The following is a 25,330-nucleotide window of genomic DNA, read 5'->3' on the forward strand; positions in this document are numbered from 1 at the left end:
TACAGTGGTGTACCCAGAGGTAGGGTTCTAGGGTTCTAACTTCCATTATACAAAAAAAATATTATTTATCACATTTTCAATAAACAAAGTCGATTTTTAATAGATATAAATTAAATTGTTAATTATTATTTAAATTATTTATTCATGTAGAACCCTAACCGAACTATATTCCTGAGTACGCTACTAGAACATTATATTATATTATTACATCAAAAACATAATCATGTATATTCAGGTATAATATAATATAAATACGTAAAAGTCTACTCACAACACTCTGAGGTCTTTACACTTGTTGAGATTTGGTATCCTGGATAATCTGTTCCATTTGACGTCACTAGAGTAACACGCGCGCACAAAAATACGATAAATTACAACTAAATATTCATACATAGTGTGCAAAGCACAATATTACAATATCACGTACAGGCTTTTTAATTTAGGACACGTCGTACACAACGTATCGGGTATCGAATAGATGCTCGCCCTGTCGATTCGGAGTACTTCGAGTGCTGACGTCCCGTTGAGATTCGGAAACTCTGTGAGTTCTCTGGCTTCTGACAATACTCTGGAACAACGACAACAACGACAACGATATTAATAATTATTTTTATCATTATTATTACTGACACGAATGCACTGTGTCTAGACAATAATAAATTATGTGATCGAGACGTAAACATCTGATAAATCTATAAGAGCAATTCACTCACAGTTTTCTCAATTTTGGCAGGGAAGCGAAAGCATACGGGTGTACGCCGATCAACGGGTTGCCTTTGAGTTCGAGCAGTGCTAGACCTTGTGATCGCTGCAACACGCCTTCGGGCACGAACTTAATATTATTGCCAGACAACGACCTGAAATATGCCACCAAATAAATGAAGTATCGTTTTGTTGATACCTCAGCACCACTGCATGGTATGTAATATCAGTCGTATTATATACGTAATGTATATAGCTATATAAAACGAACTAGATACCCAATCATGATAAGTACTCTACGGTTGACCGAACCTAAATAATACCAAAATACGCTTTATTTATTACGAAACCTCTAAATAACACGTGTCTTGTAAATAATTTTATGATACGAATTTCACTCCGTGCAGAACTATCTCGTATTATTTCCACCATAAATTCACTAGAGGATCTGAAATAATGTTTTGATAAGTCTTCCGAGAGACGTCCTCAATCATTGGATAGGACCTTTTTGTTTCTAGTAATATACTTTTTATGTTATATACCAACGCAAAAGCTCTATATGATAACTTAACCTACGCTGTATATCATCTATTATGCGTTATGCATTATTATGAAATATAGCATTTTATTTTAAGATAACTGCACAACACACTAAAACCATGTCATTCATTCATGCCTCGACTTTATGTTACCCATAACAAACCTATAACAAATCCTAATACTGTTTTTTTTCTTCAAATTTTCATAAAACTATGTTATTTATATATTATGTCCTATAACTTACTAAGAGGACCTTATTTTCTTTTCACATTTTTTTATTTTCTGTAATCGTATTCTACATATCATAATATCTCTTTACGACTCTAGTGCACTATCCCACTTTACTTTTAATACACATTACATTTCTTCACAATGTATACAAAATAATATGTTTATTATGTATAATATTATGTGTATAATGTATAATGTACATTATAAATATGATATGTATATAATATACAGTACATAGTATATACGTATCTAATATTCGTATTCATTTTGATGTCTGTATTATTACCTTTTTGTATTTATTTTTTCTCAAATACATATTTACATTTAATGCATATCTATAGTACTTAGACCCTTTTGAAAAATTTGACTTTGACATATCAATCACTTATGTTAACCTAAATACAATTAATCAAAACTATATTTAAATAGAAATAATCTTAATTTAAGTTATGTTACACAATTATCTCATTTAAATTAAGATTAATTAAAACCAGTAGGTACCTACAATATAAATTTTTTAAGCTTGAATTATTTTATTTTATTTAAAAGAAATAACGTAATATTATTCATAGTTTTTATTTACTTAAAGTTATTACTTGATATTATATTATTTATCATTTAATAATACCGTGTCATTAAAAATATTCAAACTGTATACAAAATAGTTTTATTGTACCAAGCTTATAAAACACATCGTAAGCCATTTCATATTAGTTTATTTATTATTTTTTGGAACGTATTCAAAGTTTATCCTAAAGATTAACAATAATTATTTGTTAATGTTGGCCATACCCAAAACTATTGGACATATTCCAAATAGTGAATTTATAAACATTCATAGATGTGTTATTAATTTTGGTACATATTAACAATCGAATTAAAAATATATTTACACATATATCTTAATATGACGTTAAATCAGTTTAAGTACGTAGTATCATTAATTGTTGATACCTGTTCTAATTTATATTCAAGATAACGACAGAAGTTGAGAAGTAAATAATTTGTTTTAGTTTTTATATTTTAGCAGCATAAAAGAAATTAAAAAAAATATATTATCTTTAACATAAAATGGTGTTGTTTTTTTTTTAATATATCACGTAATATCATAAATAATATTTCGGACCTTGAAGGTGTTGAAAAAGATAAAGCAATGGTATTTCAAACAGTTTTGCACTCATTTTTAAGTAAAAACCTAAATTTTTTTATTATTTCATCGTTTGAAATAGCATGAAAATCGTTAAAATTCTGTACGAAAGCTATTCAAAACAAAAAAATATAATTTTTATAAGTATTAAATTATATTCGTTTATTTCTTTTTTTACGTTTCGTTTTTATAAATTTTAACTTTCAAGCATACCGATATAAATTTTAATTTAATTTATCGTACATAAAACGTATGACTATCAAAGTGAAAATTAAACTCTTAGGTTAATATATTACGTTTTAATTTATACACATTACAATATTTAAATTATTTTGAGTTACAGTGATAACGATTTTACAAACAAATATTTCTGAACCAAAGAAAACTTTATTCATGTTCATTTAATTTTTAAGTTTCACTATTATTCTTATTCCTTAGAAATCATAAGGTCTATGATATTTTATTTTTTTTTAATTTGACCTAAGTCTCTAACTGTGTTATTAAATAACAATTTCCGTTAAAAAAAGAATTTCACTCATAACGGTTCAGTTAGTTTTTAATTAAATCGAAATTTCTATTCAAATTATGTTATTTATTCATTTTTTACGAAGTATAATATACAAATAATATTATGTACAATTTTAAATATGCGCAAATACTTTTATTTTTATAAATATTTTTTTCTGCAAATGAAAAAGTTTCCAAATAATATTATGTCGTTGAAAATGAAAAAAAAAGAATTACAGACAATCCTGAATTAAAAACACATTACCTACTAGGGTGTGTTGTTGTTGGAAAGTTAGGAGAGTTCGTATATAAACGAGGTGCTAGAACCTAAACCCTAGTCAACGAGTACCATAATTGTGACTCGTCTGCCAAAAACTGTGTAACAGACTTCAATGAGTTAAAGGAGCGAGTGCATATCAGTGTACGTATAATATATTAGCATACTACATACAAATTATTTATGAAAAAAATATTTGCAATATTAATAATAATAATAATAATCTTACAGCTCCTGTAGAGATGTCAATTTGGCAAGAGCGGCCGGGATTGTATCCAACTGATTGTCGTCGAGTTCCCTGGAAAACACACACGAGATTTAATATGCGGTATATACGCATTGTATTTAATAATGTTATTATATCATATCATATTATTATTACACAAACGGACGCGGAAAAATGAGAAAATGGCGGGAATAATGTATAGTAATATACGTAATAATCCTTCGTCTCGTAAAATCCGATTTTATTGTTATTATATTACGACGACTGAGATAAAATATCTCACAACAATCATAAACGCCCTCCGATTTATTATGTACAGTGTGAGATGGCGGCGATGGCGGCGACGGCGGAGGCGGCGGTGTTGGTGACGTTTTCCCTGAGAGGTCTTCGACCCAGAGCGAAAATAAATAATAATCAAAAGAAAGAAAAAAAAACTATACCAAAAGACAGACAACCGACGACGATTGCAACCCATTGACCCGGTCGGTTCGGTTAAATACGCCGTGAAATAAGCTTGTCCTCCGTCGACAATACTGTGTAATAATATTGTGTATTTTAGGATGGATGAGAAACGTTCGCGATTTTACACGGATTTAACGACGGCAAATATTGACGACGGCTGATATAAAGTTCTTTTTTTCTATCTATTTATACGCTTCGTAAGTGTAATAATCCCCTGACATCGATGAAGTACTGTAATTATGAGTATATGCTGCTGTGTAATAAATTGCTTTCCATTTCAACGTCGTACGCATGTGAGTAATTTATTTGGCTTACAGTATCCCCAAAATTTCAAATTCTGAGTAGAGCGATGAATGTATTGATTTAACAATGAAGTGAGCTTTTTTTTTTTGTCACTTTCATCACATTCTGGAGCAGTAAAAATGCTGAGATTTTCAACTTCAATAATGTATTTTCTGGTAGAAAAATGAATCTAGTTGATACTTTGAATGGATAAAAATAATAAAAGATTCAGTATTTTTCTTAATAACTGTGAAAAACATTAAAAAACTCCCTGTAAATCAAGAATTGTTTATTACATAAAACCTATTTTTGACAAAATGTACTTCCTCATTTTGTTGTAATTCAAAAATTAATAACAGATTAGTAAATATTTGAAATTTTCAAAAATTGTGTACATTAGCAATATATAAACGGTTGGTACGTAGTACAATTTTCACAATATTTTTTTGGATTTCAATAATAATTGTCAATAAAAAAATATTGTTATCAATTTAAAAGCTCAATTTGTTAGTACAGACATTTGAAATTTAAATTTGTAGAAAATTAGAATAGATATATTTTACTAGAGAATAACAATTATAATTATTTTGTTTAATTCAAAAATATTCACGAGGACTTGAAGAAACTTTTACGTAGGTATATTATTACTTTTTATAAATACGATTTCATTAATATTATTTAGATTAATTTTAAGATATTGCCTATGCTGCACTAAAGTCTTATTATCAACGTTCTATGGAGCTATTCACCTATTGTAAGTGGGTAATGGGTATTTACTTATAAATTAACAACAATCATATTGTAATATGATAACATAATATAATTTACTATTTAAATAATGTAGTGATTACAATGTTTTAGAGGTTATTATTTTAACCTACAGTATCACTAAACCACCAATAGCACCTCAGAAGCAATTTCGAGTATCAATTGATAAATTATTACAATATGATTATAAATTAATAAAATTATGTCTTTTAAAAAAAAAACCTACACAGTAAATTAATTGTTGATTATCTAATTATTGAGTAAGAGATTATACTACTATTGACCATATGACTAACTGAAAAAAAAACAGGGTATTTCAGGATTCCATTAAAATTGCGCCTACACATCTAAAAATTGTCACAATGTTTTTACATCTCTCACACTAAGCCTTTCGCTGGCAATAATAATACATAATAATGCAGCAATGCAGGTTTGTCGTAAGAGTTGTGTGTTTTTTTTGTTACTATCCTCCGCATGAAAACAAATGAAATAAAAAGTGGAGTGTTTGGTTTTATTATCACTCCGGTCGACGATTTGAAACGATTAATCCCCGGAGGGTGGTATCTAGCATTTTTTTTCTACTTCCGAGAACTCCAGCATTGTACGTTATTTGGCTTTCCAGGAAAATGAACCGGAAAGCAGTCAGCGGAAAATCAAAATTATTTTGGCCCACTTAACAAAGACTACACAAAAAGTAATATCCAGCCAACTGACCACCACCACCGCCGTCACTAACATTACCTTTGTCACTACTATAACAAAGAAGCCATCGCGGCATTACTGTCGCCGGACTTACTGCTCGATATCACTATCTAACAGTACAATAAAAACAATAATAATTTCAAAGTGCCTCTGGCTTTTTGGTAGATAAAATAAAAATAATGATAAACAATTTGTACAAAACGGTCTTAACAAAACAAATCGAATATTATTTATAGTATAAGTGCCTAGAGAACGTATTAAATATTATGCAAATTTTTGTATATTATACTATTTACTCCCACAAATCAATTGTATAAATTTAATTTATTAGAATATACAACACAATAGGAACGTTGGCATAAATAAAATCAAAATATTATCAGCATTTCATAAAATTGTGTTATCGTTAATAAAAAGCAAAATTACGAGTAATTGTAATTTTATGTTTCCGAAATTAAAGATCAGAATTATTATTAAATTTGAATTCACTAATATTGAGAATAATTAGCTCTATAAATATGTAATGAATACTCGTAATTATAGTAAAAATATTAAAATTTTTTTTTGTAAAAATATGTCTTAACTTTTTTCCAAAAATAAAATACAAAAGCAGTAATAATAAAAATCTGAGAGCGACCTTTAAAATGTGCAAAATAATAAATAAATTATATTAATTAGTCCCTTGGGAAGGAACAGCTGTAACCGGTGCTTCATATAAAATATGTCTAGTCTTTTTCTTTAAAGATTTAAAAAGTCACTTATAATATATTTCAAAACTACACCAGCTGTTATTAAGCACAATTAAAGATTTTTCAAATTATAAATTGTTGTAAACTACACATACTATACGTATAAGCTATAAATGTAATTACCTCAGTAGAAAGATTCCGTGTGTGTATTTGAGTATTATATTTATAAAAAGTTTATACTATTTGAAAATAATATTAAGTTTAATAATTATAAGTTTTACAATACAAAAATAATTTATGTAAAAACTTAGGCAAAACAACACATAACTTACAATACGATAGATACTATGAAAATTTTATTTCTCAAAATATAATCTTATTTTACCAAAAATAAACTATATTTTCTTATTGATTAATTTATAATTAATAACTTATTTAAATGATAATTTAATACCTAACTGCTATTTTATATTAATTACTTTATATTTAAGTACCTATACAATATTATTTATGATGTGATTTGTCTTAATTTTTAAATTGTTTTTAGGCATCGAACACATCACGCAATAAAAAACCATTCTCAAAATTAAAAGTTTAAACATATATTTTAAATTAAAAAAAAAAAAAATCGGCAATAAAATAATATATACAGATGAATGGAGTTTAAGTACATAATTTGAAGAATTTATTATCAAAATCGTTGTTAATTTTATTAAAAAAAGTAAATCAGTTTATTATACCTACCAGTACCAGACATTTATAAATTGATTTATACTGGCTGTAAATACAAACGTATAGTGGTTTCATAATCATGCTTTTAATTTAAATATATTTTAAGCTAATTTTTAGATGAAAAACTAAAAAGTCATATGTGTCATCTTAATTCACAAAATTATGTTTAAAAATCAAAATAAACGAAGAATTTTCTATTAATTAAATGTTAATGCATTTAATACAAGTTAAAAAATATTCTCATGTCATTTTAATTAAAAAAATAAATCAAAATTAAATGTCACTTTAAGTAAAATAAAAACTATAGATGTCCGTGTTCTCATACCAATAAAAATGAAATATAGATACAAAGCCATACTAAATTAACTATAATAATTGCGATACAATTAATCTTGACATTTTCTATAACACTATATAAAATCAAAAATATTTATTGTTAATACTCACAATATTTTCAAAGAAGTAAGGCTCTCAAACGCAGTTTCATCCACGAAGCCGATTTGATTTCTCTTAAGTAGCCTTTAAACATAAAATTCAATAAGAACTTATGAAAACTTTCAGAAAAATTATTAATACCCTATCTAGCACGTTTTATTTATCATACATAAAGGTTTTAGAAGAGTGCAAATAAATACTTCATAATAAGTTTAAAGTATTTATTTTATTAAAAATTAAAAACCGTATATTATTATTTATGTTTATTGCATTTTCTAAAAACGATTTACATTATAGAAATGTAGTATAGTATTTTAATCAAACAAAACGTGTTTATGATAAAAATAATATATAATGAATGGTTTTCATAACAGTAGATGCTATTGGGTATTAATACATTATTTGAAAAACATATAATGTGTAGGTATCATAACTTACCCTAAATCACGATATAGGCAAACTTATAATACTTTGTATTAAAAATGGTCAAAAATATACTTCAAAATAATGTAGCGTAAACATTGTTTTATTTATAGCTTTTAAAAGTATGTCACAAACAAAAGGCACTATTAAGTAGGGTTATAAAACTAAATATATGTATTTTATGTGTTTAAATTAATAATCCAATACGATAAATACAAACAAAAAATAAAACATTTATAAATCAATACAATCAAAAATTGTTTCAATATTAATGATATTATATTGATACCAACAATACAATTGTTAGCATTTAATTTTTCAAATAAATTTACAATGTACACTGTTTAGATAAATGTTAATATTAAAAATGAATAATAATAAAAATATTTATATTTTAATGATATTTTTTAAAAATACTAAGATAGTTTTATATCAAGAAATAATGAAGAAAAAAATTATATTTTAAATTTATTTTATGAAACAAAGTTTTTAATAATATTTATTATATAAAAATCAGTATTTTATGGGAAAATAAAACATGTATAAACTTCTTGGATGTTTTATTTGTATTTAGTTCCTTATACAAGTTTTATGGTGTTGCTGTCATGTTTAATATAGAGTTATATAGTTGATTCCCGTCCTTATATCAATTTTTTTTTATCAAAAATAGTAATAGCTAATAAATAATAAGTAATATGTTATTTTATTTATCAAGATGTATTACTTGAATTTGATATTTTATAATTAATTGCCCGCATAAATTAGATAAATTATTATTAAAATGAATATATAACAAATTTTTAACCTTTAAAAATTATATTTATGTATACTTACAATATGACCAGATTGGGTAACGAGGAAAACGAGTCATTTGAAATATCTACAATTGAATTACTTCCCAAGTTTCTGTAAGCAAATATTAAAATTAATGTAAAAACATAAAAACAAATCTGCAATATGATCAATTAGGTACACATATACAAAATATACAATCCATTTATCGAAACCGTTATTATAATAATCGTAACCACCTGACGAAGAAGGTTATATTGGGGTCCATAGAATATGGACATGCTAAGAGGTTGAATTATTATATAAATTAACATAGGTATTTATATTTACATAAGTATACTATAATTCAATTAGAATAATTATTCATGTTAAAACACTTTAAAAACAATTTAAAACGTTTATTTATCTCGAAAATTTTTTAGTATGGTTTGAGTTGTTGATTTTTTGTAATTTTTTAATGAAAAACCATGATAAAAACTTAACAAAACTATATAAATACAAAGCATATTTTAAAAGCAAACAAGTATTTATTTATTGTAATTGCTTTTTTTTTTTTAAACTGACCAATTTTAAATGATCAAAACATGTTATACATATTATAACCTACATAAGTATTATATCTAAATAATTAATATTAAAAAAAACTGTTAAACAATTTAAATTAAATGTTAATTTTTTGGTCGCCATAGTTAATTATTATTCCATGCATTTTTAATACTCTTCCCTTATTTTCCCTCCACTAATTTTGAAGAACATTTCAATTTTTATATTTTTTTTAATTTTTTGACTTTATCTAAACTAGGTAAATAACAAATTGTTGTGCCGAATTTCACGTTTATATGTTTATGATGATTCTGATGATGAGTGAATCTGTGAGCACAAAAGTCAATGCAGTAACAAAAATGTACCATTTAAAAGTCTTGATATAGGTACAGCTTGATACTATTGGCCCAATATATTACGTTGCCTCAAACTATTTATGCTTGATCAATGTTTCAAATTTCTTAATCCTATAAATTCAAGAAAAAGAAGTACGAGGGTGATAAAAACTGTGGCTTGGTCCACCGCCGTCAAATGTGTAGTCTTATTGTCTATTATCTGTGATCCAAACAATATAATTATTGTATATACAAGTTAAATACAATTGCTAAACTAGAGAGTGTTTGACGAAAATCTGATGACAATGCACTAGAAAAAAAAGAAGTGATTTAATTTTTCGTAACATTAACAAAATAATAGAAATACATGTGTGGTATAGCTAATAGCCATAGTAAACTCAATTTGTACTTACTTTTTAAATACAAATAGGTACAAGGGTTATGTGAATAGCTAACAATATCGTTGTCATATCGTACTTTCAATATAGTTTCTGTCATACTAAATTGCTGATGCCAATTGGTGAAAAATAATAAAGACCACATTAAACTTTCTAGTTCATTGACAATTTTAATCAGATATATCAGAAAGTTGAAATTATTTTACTAAATATTACAGATAATAATTATATTAAGTTATGTGTTTTTTTTTTTATTATTATTATTATTATTGACTTTTACGTTCCAAGAAACCACATTTCGTTGAAAATTTAACTCCGAACATGTTTTTATTATATATTCGTTATTTGTTATATTATTCATTTAATTGTATAATATTATCTCTGTGAACTATAAGAACTTAAGACATACACTGAGAGTATTATGGCTTAATTTCTTACTGTTCACAGAGAATATATTACACAATTTACAAAGTTATATAAAATCAAATACCTTATTATAAAATAATAACAAAACAATAGACACACTATTTTATTGTTTGTTCCATTGAATCATTTGTACAATTATGGATTAATTGGTTTAAAATGTTATAAATCACCAGTTTGTCGGGGTAATTAAAGCTATAAATTAATGTAAAAATATCTTTCCTAGGTAGCTTAAAAATAAAAATAAAATAAAAAAGAATTATATTAATATTAATTAAACATATTTTTATATTATACTCAATAAACACTGAATACATATAGACAACTACTTTATGTATATATATATATATATATATATATCTGTTAACAAACGATATTGTATTAATAAATTTAAATTATTGTTTTCAATATTTTTTTTAAAATATATTTATGTTTACACTTTGATTAATATATCGAGCATTAAAAACCAAAAATTTAATTTAATTAATTACATTATAGTAATAAAACTTTGAATAAATTACAACAACATTTTTATTCCACGTTATTCTTTTTTTTTTTTTTATCATCAGTGTAGAGTCCTTTATAGAAAAAAATAAAATAAAAAGATAGAAATAGAAACACAACTGAATAAAATAATAACAAAAAAAAATCCTAAATAATAAAGTTTTCTCGTCACGGAGCGCAGCCACTTGTCCCCTAAGGGGATTTTTATCGAGTCGCAAAACTGGCGACATGTGTACTAACAATAAAACCTGATCTTGTTTCTTTTTTAACATATAAAAATCATATGTAAGTTTGAAGAGATACTAGTTGTCAAATTCATAGAAACCTAATTTCCAATATGTAAATTTATTTTTACAAAATATTTAAAAATTACCAAAAAATGTCCATGATAAAACAATAAATAACAGTTATTTTAAATCTTTTTATACGTTTATTGTGTTTCGGGTCCATTATATTATTAAAGGTAAAAATATTTTAATTATTGATTAAACAGTATTTGAAAAACTTATTGTAACTCTCAAATATATAAATTACTATAACGAGAAAACGAAATATGACTTGATTATAAATAAACCCAAAAACCATTTAACAAATATAACTAATGAGTATTAATAAAATTATAATATTCTCAATTTATTCATAGTATTCACCATGTAATTAGAAACTTGATGAAACAATAGAAACAATTCATAACTAAAATATTATTTGTTGGCTCAAGTTGTAAAAATAAATTTAGTTACCTTACTCGTAAACTAATAATTTATAAGGATTAACATATTTTGCTACTTAACATAAAGTATGGAACTAATGTCGTTATGATACAAAAAATTACTTAAAATATTAAATTATTTATTCTTGTCGAATTAAGTTCATATAACTGTGTTTACAATACATTATGATATATTATATTATATTACAACAAAACATAGTAATCTCTATTGGTTTTTGATACCTTCACATGTATGCATCATTATTGCATAATCATAACGCCTTGCTTTTTCAATTATAAATATTTGACAGAATAATATATATTTCGGCACAACCTGCTTTCAATGACATATTTCAAAGGGAGGGGTTGCGAATACGGATAATGAATTTTCTTAACTATTTTTCTTATAATTTACATTCTAATCGTATTTATAGATGAATATTTTTAAAAAAATATCACGAGTACGTAGTAAAGAGAAACTTCCATTTAACGAAATGTTCTATTTAATGAATTATTTTTTAGAATCACGGCGTTCATTGTTAACTACACGTACATTTTTGTAAATGTTGTCACTATCAAATTTTAAACATCGTTCTTAAATTGTACATGAATAATGTATCCGGTAAAGAAAAGAGATCGAAGTTAGGCAAACTGATTAATTTTACTACAGTATTTCAGTTCCGATATTGATGCAAACGGGTATACATACGAATTTTTTCTCGTTTTCTCTTCGTACACACAAAAAATATGTCGAAATGTAAATGTCTCATAAAAAACGAAAAATAATTTTATTTGTGGATAAATGTACTGCTCATCCTCGTAATTTATTTATGAAGTTAAAATCTGTAACACTTGAATATTTTCTGCCGAATACAACAAGTAAGCTTCAACCAATGGACCAAGTAATGATTAATAATCTTAAAGCGTACTATCGAAAACATATTTTGAACAAAGTACTTTAGTATTTCTTTTAAATTGAATTGTATTATGATTTTTTATTTTTTTTTTTTTACATAATTCACTATTATTTCTAAGTTTTTTACTTTTTTGAATAACGACATAGAGTTTTAATTTCATATTCCAAAGCAGAATATTTTTCTAAGTATTTTGATTCATAAAAATCGAATTTAGGACGAGTAGTTTATGAGTTATAAGTATTTAAAGTTTAGACAAGCGGAGTAGTGAGCAAACATTTTGCGGGGTAACCCCGTACCACTCCACTCTGCCAATCTAAACTTTAAATACTTATAATTTTTAAACTACTAGCCCTAAATTCGATTTTTATGAATCAGAATACTTAGAAAACTTTGGAACATGAAATTAAAATACTATGTTGTGATTCAAAAAAGTAAAAACTTAAAAAATGATAAGGATAAGAAATATTTAAAAATATAATTTTTTAATAAAAACCTTGATTTTTTAACAACTTGAAACCATGTGAAAAAATATTTTGAAAAAAATCAATACTTTTTTAAATAATGAGTGTTATTTGATAAAAGAATCACCCTGTATACTTGTATTTTATTTTATCAAAAATCATAAAGTTATCAATACTAAATATACTAAGTAATCAAATAAATATAAATAGGTACTCACAATGCTTCTAAGGTAGGGACTAGGCTTAACGCTTGTTTAGGAACTTTGGTGAATTTGTTATTTTCGAGTCGGAGATTCCTCAATTGAGATAGCTGGTCGAAGCACTGATCGTCGATCTCAGTCAAATGGTTTTGATCCAGTTGTCTAAATACGAAAATAAAAATTTAAAACACCAAAATAAATTTAAAAAAACTCGATGACATTTTTTTTTACTGCAATATTGTAATAATCTATATAATAATATTTACCCTGTTACCTAACGTTACCTAATGTGCTCAGTTACGTTTAAAAAAATACCACCACATAGTTCTTGTTTTTCATGGTCCTAAACAATGTTGAGTTTTTATACATTCTTTACTTTCACTACAACCGTAGGCTGTATAAACCAACCACCTTTTAGGAAAAACACCGCAAAAATGGTGCACCCAAAAGCTTTAATACGATAACGATAAGGTTTATGCTAATGCTTTTAGGATAAAGAACAAGGCAAACAAAAAAACTATGTGAATTGTATTCTTACAAGGACGACAGTTGTCTGAAACTCTGGAATGTTTCACATGGCGCCCGGACAAGCTGACATTTCTGGAACGACCTATATGACAAAAAAAATAGTGGTAATACGTTACTTTTTATACTTAAATAAACTTTTTTTTGTATACACCGTCCAAGTCCATCTTTGTGTAATGGATTTCAATTCATATTATATATATATATATATTTTTTTTAACCAAGCATTTCGATTTTTATGAATTCTATTATTTCTATAGAAAAGGAAATCGTCACAACCGTAAATTCCCGTTTCAATGACTTTGGGAAAAAGTAAAGTTTTGGACTGCTTCCAGTCTTTTGATAATAATTGCCTTTGAATTTCTGCGGAGAGGTGTTTGTTAATCGAATGAGAGAATAAAAGGCATGGATAAATTCTCTATGGAAGAAAAACGAGTCGACAAAAATAAAAAAAATTACCAATGAACGATTTAGAAGTTTAATGGACTGTATTTTAAGAATTTATTATAGATTTGGGACGAAATTTGTCATGTTTAGAATGAATGTTTGGCATTCATCCACGATTTAAATAATATATTTAATGTGTGTGAAAATAATAATATATTTTGTTTATAATATTTCTTTGCAATTACAATATTATTGATCTAGATATTTATGTGTGAATTATCTGTATCGTATTAATATTGATCACATAAAAATTACTTACAGTCGTTTCAATCGTATATTGTTTAGAAATGCTCTGGGGTGAATTTCTTTTATAGGATTATCAGCTAATACCCTGAAAATAAATGAAAATAAATATTAGCCTTAACACAATTTTAAATTTGCTATTTCAAACATTCTTCATCCAATATACCTACACAATATACAGTATAATTAATATATTTCTTGTTATCATAAAAAGAATATTCCTGTATTATGTATAATATATCAATATGCTATATGAAAGTAAAAAACTTAACATACGAGTAGATACCTACAATTGGAATAAAGTGATAAAATATAAGCCTTTTGAGTCATCTTAAATCATTATAACACTCACTTTTTTCTGAGGAACTATACTTTGTAAACATGCCAAAATTTTTATTTTTATGGACGTTTTTTTTTAAATTTCACCGATCTTACATATTATTTTAATATTTATTATCCTCATTAAGTATTATATAATTATATTTTTTTTAATAAAAAATATATTTATAAATAATAAATATTGATTTTTATTTATAAATTATTTCTCAAACAATTCAGAAGGGAGATTGAAACATAATTTTAAAATAGTCTAATAAATAAATATTATTTAAAAAAAAACTTTCAATAAATAATCTATTTTAATTTTACATAGTAATATCATAAAAACGAAAACAAAATTAAGTCTTTTAGAAAGTTTTAATACATTTTTTCCTTGTTTTTATGGTTTTAATAGTTGTATAACAGCTCACAATAATTCTAAATAAATTACACTATATTATATGCTTTTATTGCTTTAATTTAGGTTTATTTTATATGATCAAATAAACACCCATTATTATATAAAAACGTTAGTGCAATAAATACATAAATTTGTAAATTTTAAATAAAAGTATGAAATATATATTTAAGATTCCAAGTCTGCCATAATTTTTATTATTTTTATTTTTATTTTTTTTTATGCATACTTTTGTCTCATACACTTATTATAAATTATACACGTATTCAACATCAAAACAATTATTTAGTTATCATTGAATATTTAGTATTTATTACTATTCAGTATATAGATGACAAAATTTAATATTTAATGTATTTATATTTTACACGAAAACGATTTTTTTTTTTTCGTAATTTATTGTGATTTATACAAAACACATAATATCACTAATTCATGTCTACATTTCATTGAAAATATCAAGATACTCATTAAAATAATGAGTCATTATAATTTGGTTGTTAAATGTTTGAAAATATATAATATTTAATTTCAATAGTGCATAGTATACATTTTATAATTACACACAAAATGAAACAACATACCTAATATTATAATATACCTCCTATTGCATAAAAAAAATTGTATTATTGTTAATATATCAATTTCACTTTAATTGTAATTCACAGTTTATGAAACAGAGTCAAGTATAATATTTTGTTATATTTATTGATTGATTGATTTATTTTTTTTTTTTTATGGGGGAAACCGCGGAAACATATAGGCCATTGAGTAAGGTAGTACGGTGGTGGTTATTTTGTATTATTATTGTTTGTAGGTTTTTTGAGCTGGTAGGGTTGTAACGCGTGTTTGTGTGGCAAGTATATGTTGCTAAAAATCCCGGGTGGTCATCCATCCGGTAACTAGCATTGCGCCGATACGTACACTCAGTACGTTTCCGCAGATGAAGCGTACAATATTGCGCCTCACCAAGCCACATATATTTATATTATATAAGTAATTCTATAGTAGGTATTTATAATTGAAATAAAAATAATTAAATTGAGTTTATCTTTTATTAAACATTGTTAATATAGAAATTTAATTATTATATTATTATTAGGTACAAAGTACTAATATGAAATTAATAAATATATACTATTAGATGTTAAATGTATTATCTCTATGGTCGATTTGTCATTTTTAATACATTTTTAGATATGTATATTATGCATATAACTTTGGGAAATCAAACATTTAATGTTTATGTTAACGATATTCATAAGATTTTCAAAGAATTTGTTTAATTTATATTATTTAGTACCTATATAGTTATGTTTGTAACTGCATAAACTAGGTATGAAAAAAATATAAAACATAATTTTGACTTTATCTTACCAGTTACTGTTTAAGTCATAATATAATAAACATTTGAGTGAAATTAGGTTTTGATTGTTCAAAGGAAGAATATATATATTCAATCAAACAATGAAATTTCGAAAAATACTTTAGTGGCAGTGTTACAATATCATACAACTAAAATATTAGATTGAAGAAAACTTCTCAAATAAAAAGTAATGTATATATATACATACATTATAGATTGTTTAAAATTGTGATTTTGAGAACATTAATAAACTGTGTAACTTATGTGATATAAAATGTAACATTCAATGATCGTATCATACACTTGCAATACCATTATATTCTAGGTGCAATATATTAAATTGTTTGAAACTTTAAAAAAAAAATATTTCTTAAAATATCAAAACTTATTTCTCGTCTCTACACGGAATATGGACATTCATTTCATGAAATGTATTCATATATTGAAAATAGCGTTTAACCACACCATAGGTATGGACAAATTTTTTACCTTTACACAAAAAGTTGATAAAATTACTATTTTACACGATTATTTTGTATGAAATAAATATAAATGTTGCTTGTATAATTTATAACTTGTATAAACTCATAGGTGTAGTTTGTCAAAAAAATAATCTGGGGGGGGGGATTTCAGGAAAAATTATAAAAATATATTTAACTATAATTTCAGATTAATTTTTTAAATAAAAGTAAATATAGTGGGGGAGTTACAAAAGTTTCTATGAGAGGGGAGACTGTAGCCACCATATATCATTTTTCAACATAAGATATCAAATTATTGAAAATTATTATACAGATAGTAGTGTACCAGATAATAGTCAAGGGAGTATTGAGCGGCCCAATCAAGGCGTTCAACATATGTTAAGAGCATCGATGCAAGACTATGTGTCCCAAACATAGTTAATCGGTTTTTAGTAAGTCTAATGGCAAAAAAATATAGTTCATTTCACCGTATTCTTGGTAGAATGCCCATACAACGCGTTATTTGGAAATGAACCAAAAGTTGAATTGACAAGTTCAAGACTTTCAATTGATTTTAATAAAAACTATAACAACTGAAGAAAAAATATTAAAGATATTGAAATAATTTTCAACGGCTAATTATACAATGCTATGTATTATGTTTATGTAACATATCTTACATAAACGAAGAAAAAAATCAAGATGAAGCTGTATCTATTATATGTAAATTATGTAAAAAACACACATTAAAATACAACTAAAATAGGCTCTGATGGCGTTAACACATTTTCTGAATACATTTTGCAGGTAAATTTTTAAAATAAGGCAATTTTAAAAAATAAAATAAAAATATTTATAAGTTATAACACTCTTTTTCATACAAGTCATACAAACGTTTCAGACTTCAAAGTTAACTAATGTGTGGTAATGGCTGTTTCAAAATTCAACAGGTGAGGATCTAAAGATCCACCAAATATTTTATGCTGAGAAAATAATAAACTCTGCGAGCTAGGAGCAATACACGGAATGATAAAAATAATGTTATGAAGGTATAAATTTGAGACATTTTTAGCGAGAGACAAAGTTTAATTGGATAACTAGCTAACTGTTCAGATGCTGTAACCGTCACAATAGAGGGACAATATTTTACTTAATGAACAAATCAAACATTTTGCCTATTTAAAAAAAAAATTACTCAATAGTCGTTCCCATAACTCTTAGCATGTCAAAATAAATAATAAAATATAAAAGAAAGCTTAAAAATATGTATGATACAACTTTCATATTTCATTAAATAAGATTATATTATATCATATTATTACCTAATACCAAAAATAATCATAATATTATACAATGTGGATAATATGAATTTCATCCACTTCAATAAAAATTAAAAAAAATCGTTCATATCGTGTAGTAAACCGTCATTTTCACTACATGGATAAATTTCATGAAGTGGATGTTTGCTTCACAAAATAAACGATTTCACTAAGTGGATGCCACATATATAATGTTGTGTACATAATATAGATGTTTGGTAGCACCATAAATTTACATTGTTTTTCTTTTTGTTATTATTTTGTCTAATGTAGAAAATATATCAGATTATAGATGCATTATATTGTATGATACTCTATGACAACTATCATCACTAAAAAAATCCATAACGACATATTAACAACAATATTATGGATAAGTATATAAATATACGATAAGATTCAAATGTACTATCAAAAATCAAAATAACACTTTTTTTTACATTTTTTTAAAATAAAAACTGAAAACTGATCAGTATTATTTTTATAAATGTACATTATTATTCAAATAAAAATATTTAAAAAAAGAGGGTGTTTCAGAATTCGAATTGTTTTAAGTAATCGTAATTTCAACAGCACATATTTTATAAGAAAAAAATGTTTAAAAATGTATATTTAAATGTTTATTCTTTAGGTTTTTAATTATTTTTTTCAATGATAGTCTATATTATTAATCTAACTATCTGAAATACATGATTTTCGATTTTCGTTAAACTTTGATGTTTAAGTTCTGGTATTGGAACAAATGGTTATTTATAAGTTAGTTTTTAAATACTTCTTTACTCTCGCCAATAATATAAAGCTTAAGTAACTATTTGTAAATATTTTTTCTTTAATGTGATATTATAAGTACCTAGGTACTTTAAATTATATGCAAATATTAAAAAAAATGTATACAAGTCGTTCAAAGAAATAAGAGTAAATGTCAAAAAATCACTGTGTAAAAATATATATAAAACTTTAGTTGACAGTTAAAGGACCTTTATAAATTTAATAGAAGCATAATGCTTTTACGTTGTATTGCTAGATGTGAATGATGAATTATCGAATATTTAACATTTTTATTAATAATAGAGTAAGATAAAATATAAATTATTGTTAGACTATACTACTATACATAACAAACTTATAAAAGTGTTATGATACCTAAATGTTATGTTATATAAATATATGAACGTTACACCCATAGTCATTTTTTTTATTTCAATTTCTATCTTATGAATTAATAATATTAAAAAAGTACCACCATAAGGTACCAAGTTATTGTATTAAAAGTCATGTTATTTAATTTTAATATTGTTAAATCCATCAAATGTTCTACTGTTGAAAAAAAAAGGAAGAATTCATAGTATATAATATTAATATATTATAGTACAATATTACACTTTTTTCCAAGATAAACATTCAATATTTAGTGGCAATAAATTCAAAACAAATTTTTATTTCTAATCTTAAATGTATTAATCTTTTCCACCGTTTTTATTTAGGTAATAATTTAAATTTCAAAGAAATAGCATCTACAAATAATTAATTTAAAGCATTAAATTTTATTTATTTTTAATCAGTCTTAATTTCACTTCACCGACTTGAACGACTTGACAATTAGCTCTACATACATTTACATTTAAATATGTTGTATTTTAGCATTCGGTATCACTTTTAAAACTTGAAATTCTATGTAAATACAAACATTAATAAATGTACATAAACAAAACAAACACGTTTCATGTATTACATTCTAATGTTTTCTTCGTTTTATAAAATCTTTATGTTTTATGAAATTTCCGTAATATTTTCATTTTTGGTAACTTGTTTTTTATACCAACAAAAATATATATTACGAATAACGAAAATAGTGTAGGGCATTGCTTAAATTGTACTATGAGTTCTTAATATCTATTGTACATGAAACATATATTTTGGAAAAACATTGCATGACATAAAATAGCGTAGTAATACCTAGTTAAAGTCACCTAATGAATATTATAAAGTACGCATTATACTATATACTTTTTTGTTTTAGGTTGACTGTAGGTATTTAAAACGATTTTTACATTATTTTATGACTGTGTTTTAAATTAGTATTACTATAGAATACTATAGTTATTTTATTACTTAAAGGTTATAGATAACTAGAATGATTGCAATCAAAACGCTAATAATTATCTGATCTTTCTAGATTCTCTATTATTATTTATTTTATACAATTAAAAATACGTATACCTAATAATATATTACAATAGGTACATAAATTATGACTACTTCTAAACTATGAATTTTAGTGATAATAAATTCAAAATTGTATTTTAAAAATTATAACTGTCATTAAAAACTGAGTAAAATTATATTTATATAAACGAATAACATAGTTATATTCTACTTATTTAGCGTTTAGCTTACTTAGAATATTTCGATTTCAATTTTAAATTATGTAATATAAAATGACGAAACATTAGTGTTTAACATAAAACCAATCGATAGCTGTCATACTTAACAGTAAACAACGAATATCTATACCTACATGTTTGAGAAATGTTTAAAAACCACTTAGGTATAGTTTGTTACGTGGATATGTCGATGATAAAAGTGTAATTTATAATAATTATGCATATAATTGTTGAGCAATATAATTTAATTGAATGAAATTGAATGATGTGATAGAATATGAAAAGTGTTTGACGATTTTGTTTAAAACGCTTCCGAGTTCAATCAATCAACTTTAGGTTGAATACAATTTGATAACTTAATGTTCATCATATTATCGTAATATTATTCCATGAAAGAAAACTTTTCCATTTACCGTGGTCTTTCAAGTATCTACACTATAATACATGTACGTCTTATTGTACTTCGTATAAATGTACTTTTGTTCGAGACTTTAGAGTCATATATATAAAAAAAGGATTAGGGTATGTTTTTGAATTAGGGGTGGAAACGTTTGGTCGTTTTGATTAGGTTATGGGCGTACATTTCTATAGTATATATATATATATATATGTGCGTGTGTGTGTTATATATACGATTGCCACTCTCATCTATGTTTTCGTTCACTGTTTGGTACATTTTCTCGAGGGACATATTATAAAACGTTTTAAAACGTTGCAGTGAAAAATGCACATAATGTTAATGAACATTTATATGAATAAGTTGAATGTGAAATGTTAAATGGACTCCCTAGACGGTCTTGGTCATTTTCAAAACTGACAAGTTTATCTCGTTAAAATTTAATGCAACTGTTATTACCTATATAATAATAATATGTGAACTACTGTTCGTCATGACGTTCAGTTTTATTTAGAACGCTATCGTAAAATAATTATTTATTGTGAGCTTAATAAATATTTTTTTATCGACAAAACAAGCATGGTATTGATATTTGGAATACAATAACTTCATAAAGTATTATTGTTTAAAAAAATATAAGTGAATGAAAATTAATTGAATTTGACATACAAATTAAAACTGTTTATTAATAGCATTTTTAATAAGCCATAAATAATAAAATAATGTTAAAATGTTTAAAATTATGATTTAATATGCATTTCGTACCTACTAAATTAAATTACTTTGCATCGCAATGTTGGTATCAAGCATATGATTAATGACTTATAGTAAAGAGCAAAATAAAATCACTGAAATGGTGAGTAAGGTAAAATGTTTTAAAAAGGTCACCTGAACTTGACAAAAATATACTTAGAGAAGGCAGGAGCATATTCAGCTCATTTTCCAGGGGGGGGGGGGGGTGTTCAATTGATTCATTGATGAAAAATATTATTAGCAATAATAATAAAAAAAAAATAATAAAGCAAGTATACATGAAACAAATATTAGTCAAATACCAAAAACAAAGGCCTCCACTACTGAATAATGACCGACTTCTACTTAATTTTGCAAACTGACAAAACCCTTTGGGTGGGTGGAATAGTAACCCCCGTTCGAAACGCTCCTGTTGATCACTGCATTTCTATCTTCGTATAAACATAAATTAGATATTTACACAGTAGCGTGCCCAGCACAAAATAATTGGGTAGGCCTGGTTTTTTTCTGTAATGCATGTGTTTATAACTATTAGGGGATTTCTCCTATCACTTGGGTCATGGGTAGTGAATTTTTAAGTTTCCAGTTTTGGCTCTTATCATTTTTGTAACATGGTTTATTTATATTTTTGAGAATATTAAGAAAGCAAACAATTTAAAAATTAACAAAATTATAAAATAAAAAATAAAAAATAAATATTAATTAACAAAGTAAAGGAAATTTACAAACCTAATTAATATTAATGATATAAATAATATAATTTTTACTTGTGATAAAAAAACCCGCAAACAGTCAAATAAAAATTGAGCAGGCCCTAGCCTAGTCAGCCTACCCCGTAAAAAGGTTACTGCATTTACAACTTTTGATTCATGATCATTCATGATCATGTCTTATTATTATTATTAAACAGTACCTATAGGAAACATTGATGTTGACGAATTATTGAGTTTTAAATAAAAAATAAATATTTTATTACATTTTAGTTTTAGTTCAATTATTTGTCAGGAAATAGTACTACATACACAAGTAAATATTCGGGGATCACTCTCCTGTATACACCCCTGAGAGAAGATGACATATGCGATATGCATGAAAAAAGTACCATCAATATATTGAGTTAAATAACTTGAAATTCCTATTTAAATATTTATAAATTATCTAAATTTTAAATGCGAAAATACCGGAATTCATTGAAATGAAAAAGTCGGAGCAAATTAAAATATTACAGTCAACAAAATTAAAAAAAAATTATAAAAGAGTTTGTTCAAAAACCATACTTATAATTAAATTCATAATTTCCAGACTTCATAAAATGTTTACATTGACCATGGATATGTTTGACTTATGAGTAAACTGAAAAAATGGCATTTTAAAAATATCTCTGAGAAATTACTTTCTCTCAATGTTGAAAAATATGCACCTTCAAGTTTTTAGAGTACTATTTTTAACCTAGAAAATATTTACAAAAAATATCTAAATTGAATTTAAAAGCTTCACAAAAAAAATAAATTCCCCGCTCACTCAGTACCTAAAAGCTTATACATTTCATACAATTTTTACAAAACATAAAATTGTTTAAATTTCAAAATTGTATTATTAAAAAACATAAATATTTACTTATATCTTATGTAAATTTAGAAAAAAAATGACTAAGAAAAATTTTATAGAATATTATTTTCCATATATTATACTCAAATATAATATAAGAAATATAGGTTCTAAATATAATATTAATATATATGAATTAAATAATAATTTTATTAAACACTATCCGCAAAAATATATTGCAGTAAATTTTAAAATATAATATTATTTTACAGTTTAAGGATCTATTTTCTTGGTAATCATTGAAAAAATTTGATATTCATCCTAAATAATCAAATATTAAATATTTCACATTTGCCTGTTTATAAAATTCAATAATTTACTCCGTCGCTTATTTAGATGATTATTTTGAGCAAAATATAATTTTTAAGGCTTAGTAAAAAACTAAAAAGACAATTATAGTACAAATTTAACAGTTATATATTTTACAAAATGAATGAACATTTATTGTAAGGATGTAACACTAATAGATAAAATGATAGAAAAATATACTATCATTTTCAAATGAAACAATTACCAACTTTCGTTACTTCAATGCTAACTAAGCATTTTTTTTTTTTAATACATATGGTTATGGGCATCAGATAATTATTTTAGACTAAGATCACTGTTGCAGAAACAAATAATTAGGTTTAACACTAGATTTGTGATATAATGTTTGAAATAGTAAACCATTAATTTTTAAAAACAAATCTGTGTGAAAACTGCAAAGTTTTGTTAAAATAATTGTTGCTCAAATTTCTTAATGTCTTCAAAACTTCTATGTAATGTTCTCAATTTATTAATTAAGAAACTAGAAATAACTGAGAAAATTTATAATCAAATATCAATTAGACTTTATTTTCAATCGATAATTAGGACTACTTTTAAGTTTTGGACTACAATATATCACCAAAAACGTGTTATTACAACATGGATATTATATATATAATATTGTAAAATCAATATTTTTTTATGTATTATTCAAACTAAAGTATGAAATTTGTTTTATACAAATTTTTAATCAATACAAAAATTTTGAAACATGTATTGTTATAGTTTCCATTAATATACTTATAATATTAATTTTTGTTTTATAACTTATTTTAATAAAATATTTTATTTCCTCGGAAAAATCTATCGTAAAATTTATCAATAAAACATTATTAACAAATTTTTCCTGCGTAATTTTAAATCATGTCCTTTGAAATGAACCACTTTATGGATGGTTAGCGATTCTTCAACCGCTTCAAAAAGCTCCGTACAAATTCGAATTCTCTAAATAGTCATTTAATCAACCTGTACTTTTATCAACTGCATTAGAGCAAATTCCTTTTAGGGAGACTGAAAAGATAAAACGTCTAACCTGACAAATTTCACGGATACGATGTGAACGAAAAATGTCAACATGTTCAAGAAAGTGACTAATATTGTATCCATTGTCATAGACCATTTGTATCAGAAATTACTATTTCGAAACTAATTAATTATAAATATATAATGGCATAAAGACCTACTAAAATTACAAAAAAATTAAAACCCGTGATACTGAAAATGTTTTAGGCCGGGTAGAGCTGCTGAATTCCAGCGCACAAATATTAAATTCTCCTATCACTTACCATTAATATTATCAAATTTTCTCATTGTACATCATATGTTGTATAGATTGTAAATTACTTAAAAGATAATAATAATAATAAAATATATATA

At 24.9% G+C, this 25,330-nt stretch overlaps 1 protein-coding gene across 1 annotated transcript in view; it reads right to left on the reverse strand.

Moving 5' to 3' along the window:
* Positions 1–25,330, reverse strand: part of rk (G-protein coupled receptor rickets) — a 92,123-nt gene that overhangs the window by 7,374 nt on the left and 59,419 nt on the right. Inside the window, exons 4-12 of the mRNA XM_089219386.1 lie at positions 14,637–14,708; positions 13,944–14,015; positions 13,424–13,567; positions 8,958–9,029; positions 7,713–7,784; positions 3,634–3,702; positions 714–857; positions 428–568; positions 272–337 (exon numbers count right to left, since the gene is read on the reverse strand). Of these exons, the coding sequence (XP_089075512.1) occupies positions 272–337; positions 428–568; positions 714–857; positions 3,634–3,702; positions 7,713–7,784; positions 8,958–9,029; positions 13,424–13,567; positions 13,944–14,015; positions 14,637–14,708 (852 nt within the window). The remainder of the gene's footprint in view (positions 1–271; positions 338–427; positions 569–713; positions 858–3,633; positions 3,703–7,712; positions 7,785–8,957; positions 9,030–13,423; positions 13,568–13,943; positions 14,016–14,636; positions 14,709–25,330) is intronic.

Source organism: Diuraphis noxia, unplaced genomic scaffold (assembly GCF_037042655.1).
Source record: "Diuraphis noxia isolate RWA-SAM2 unplaced genomic scaffold, SU_Dnox_SAM2 contig0002, whole genome shotgun sequence".
NCBI lineage: Eukaryota > Metazoa > Arthropoda > Insecta > Hemiptera > Aphididae > Diuraphis > Diuraphis noxia.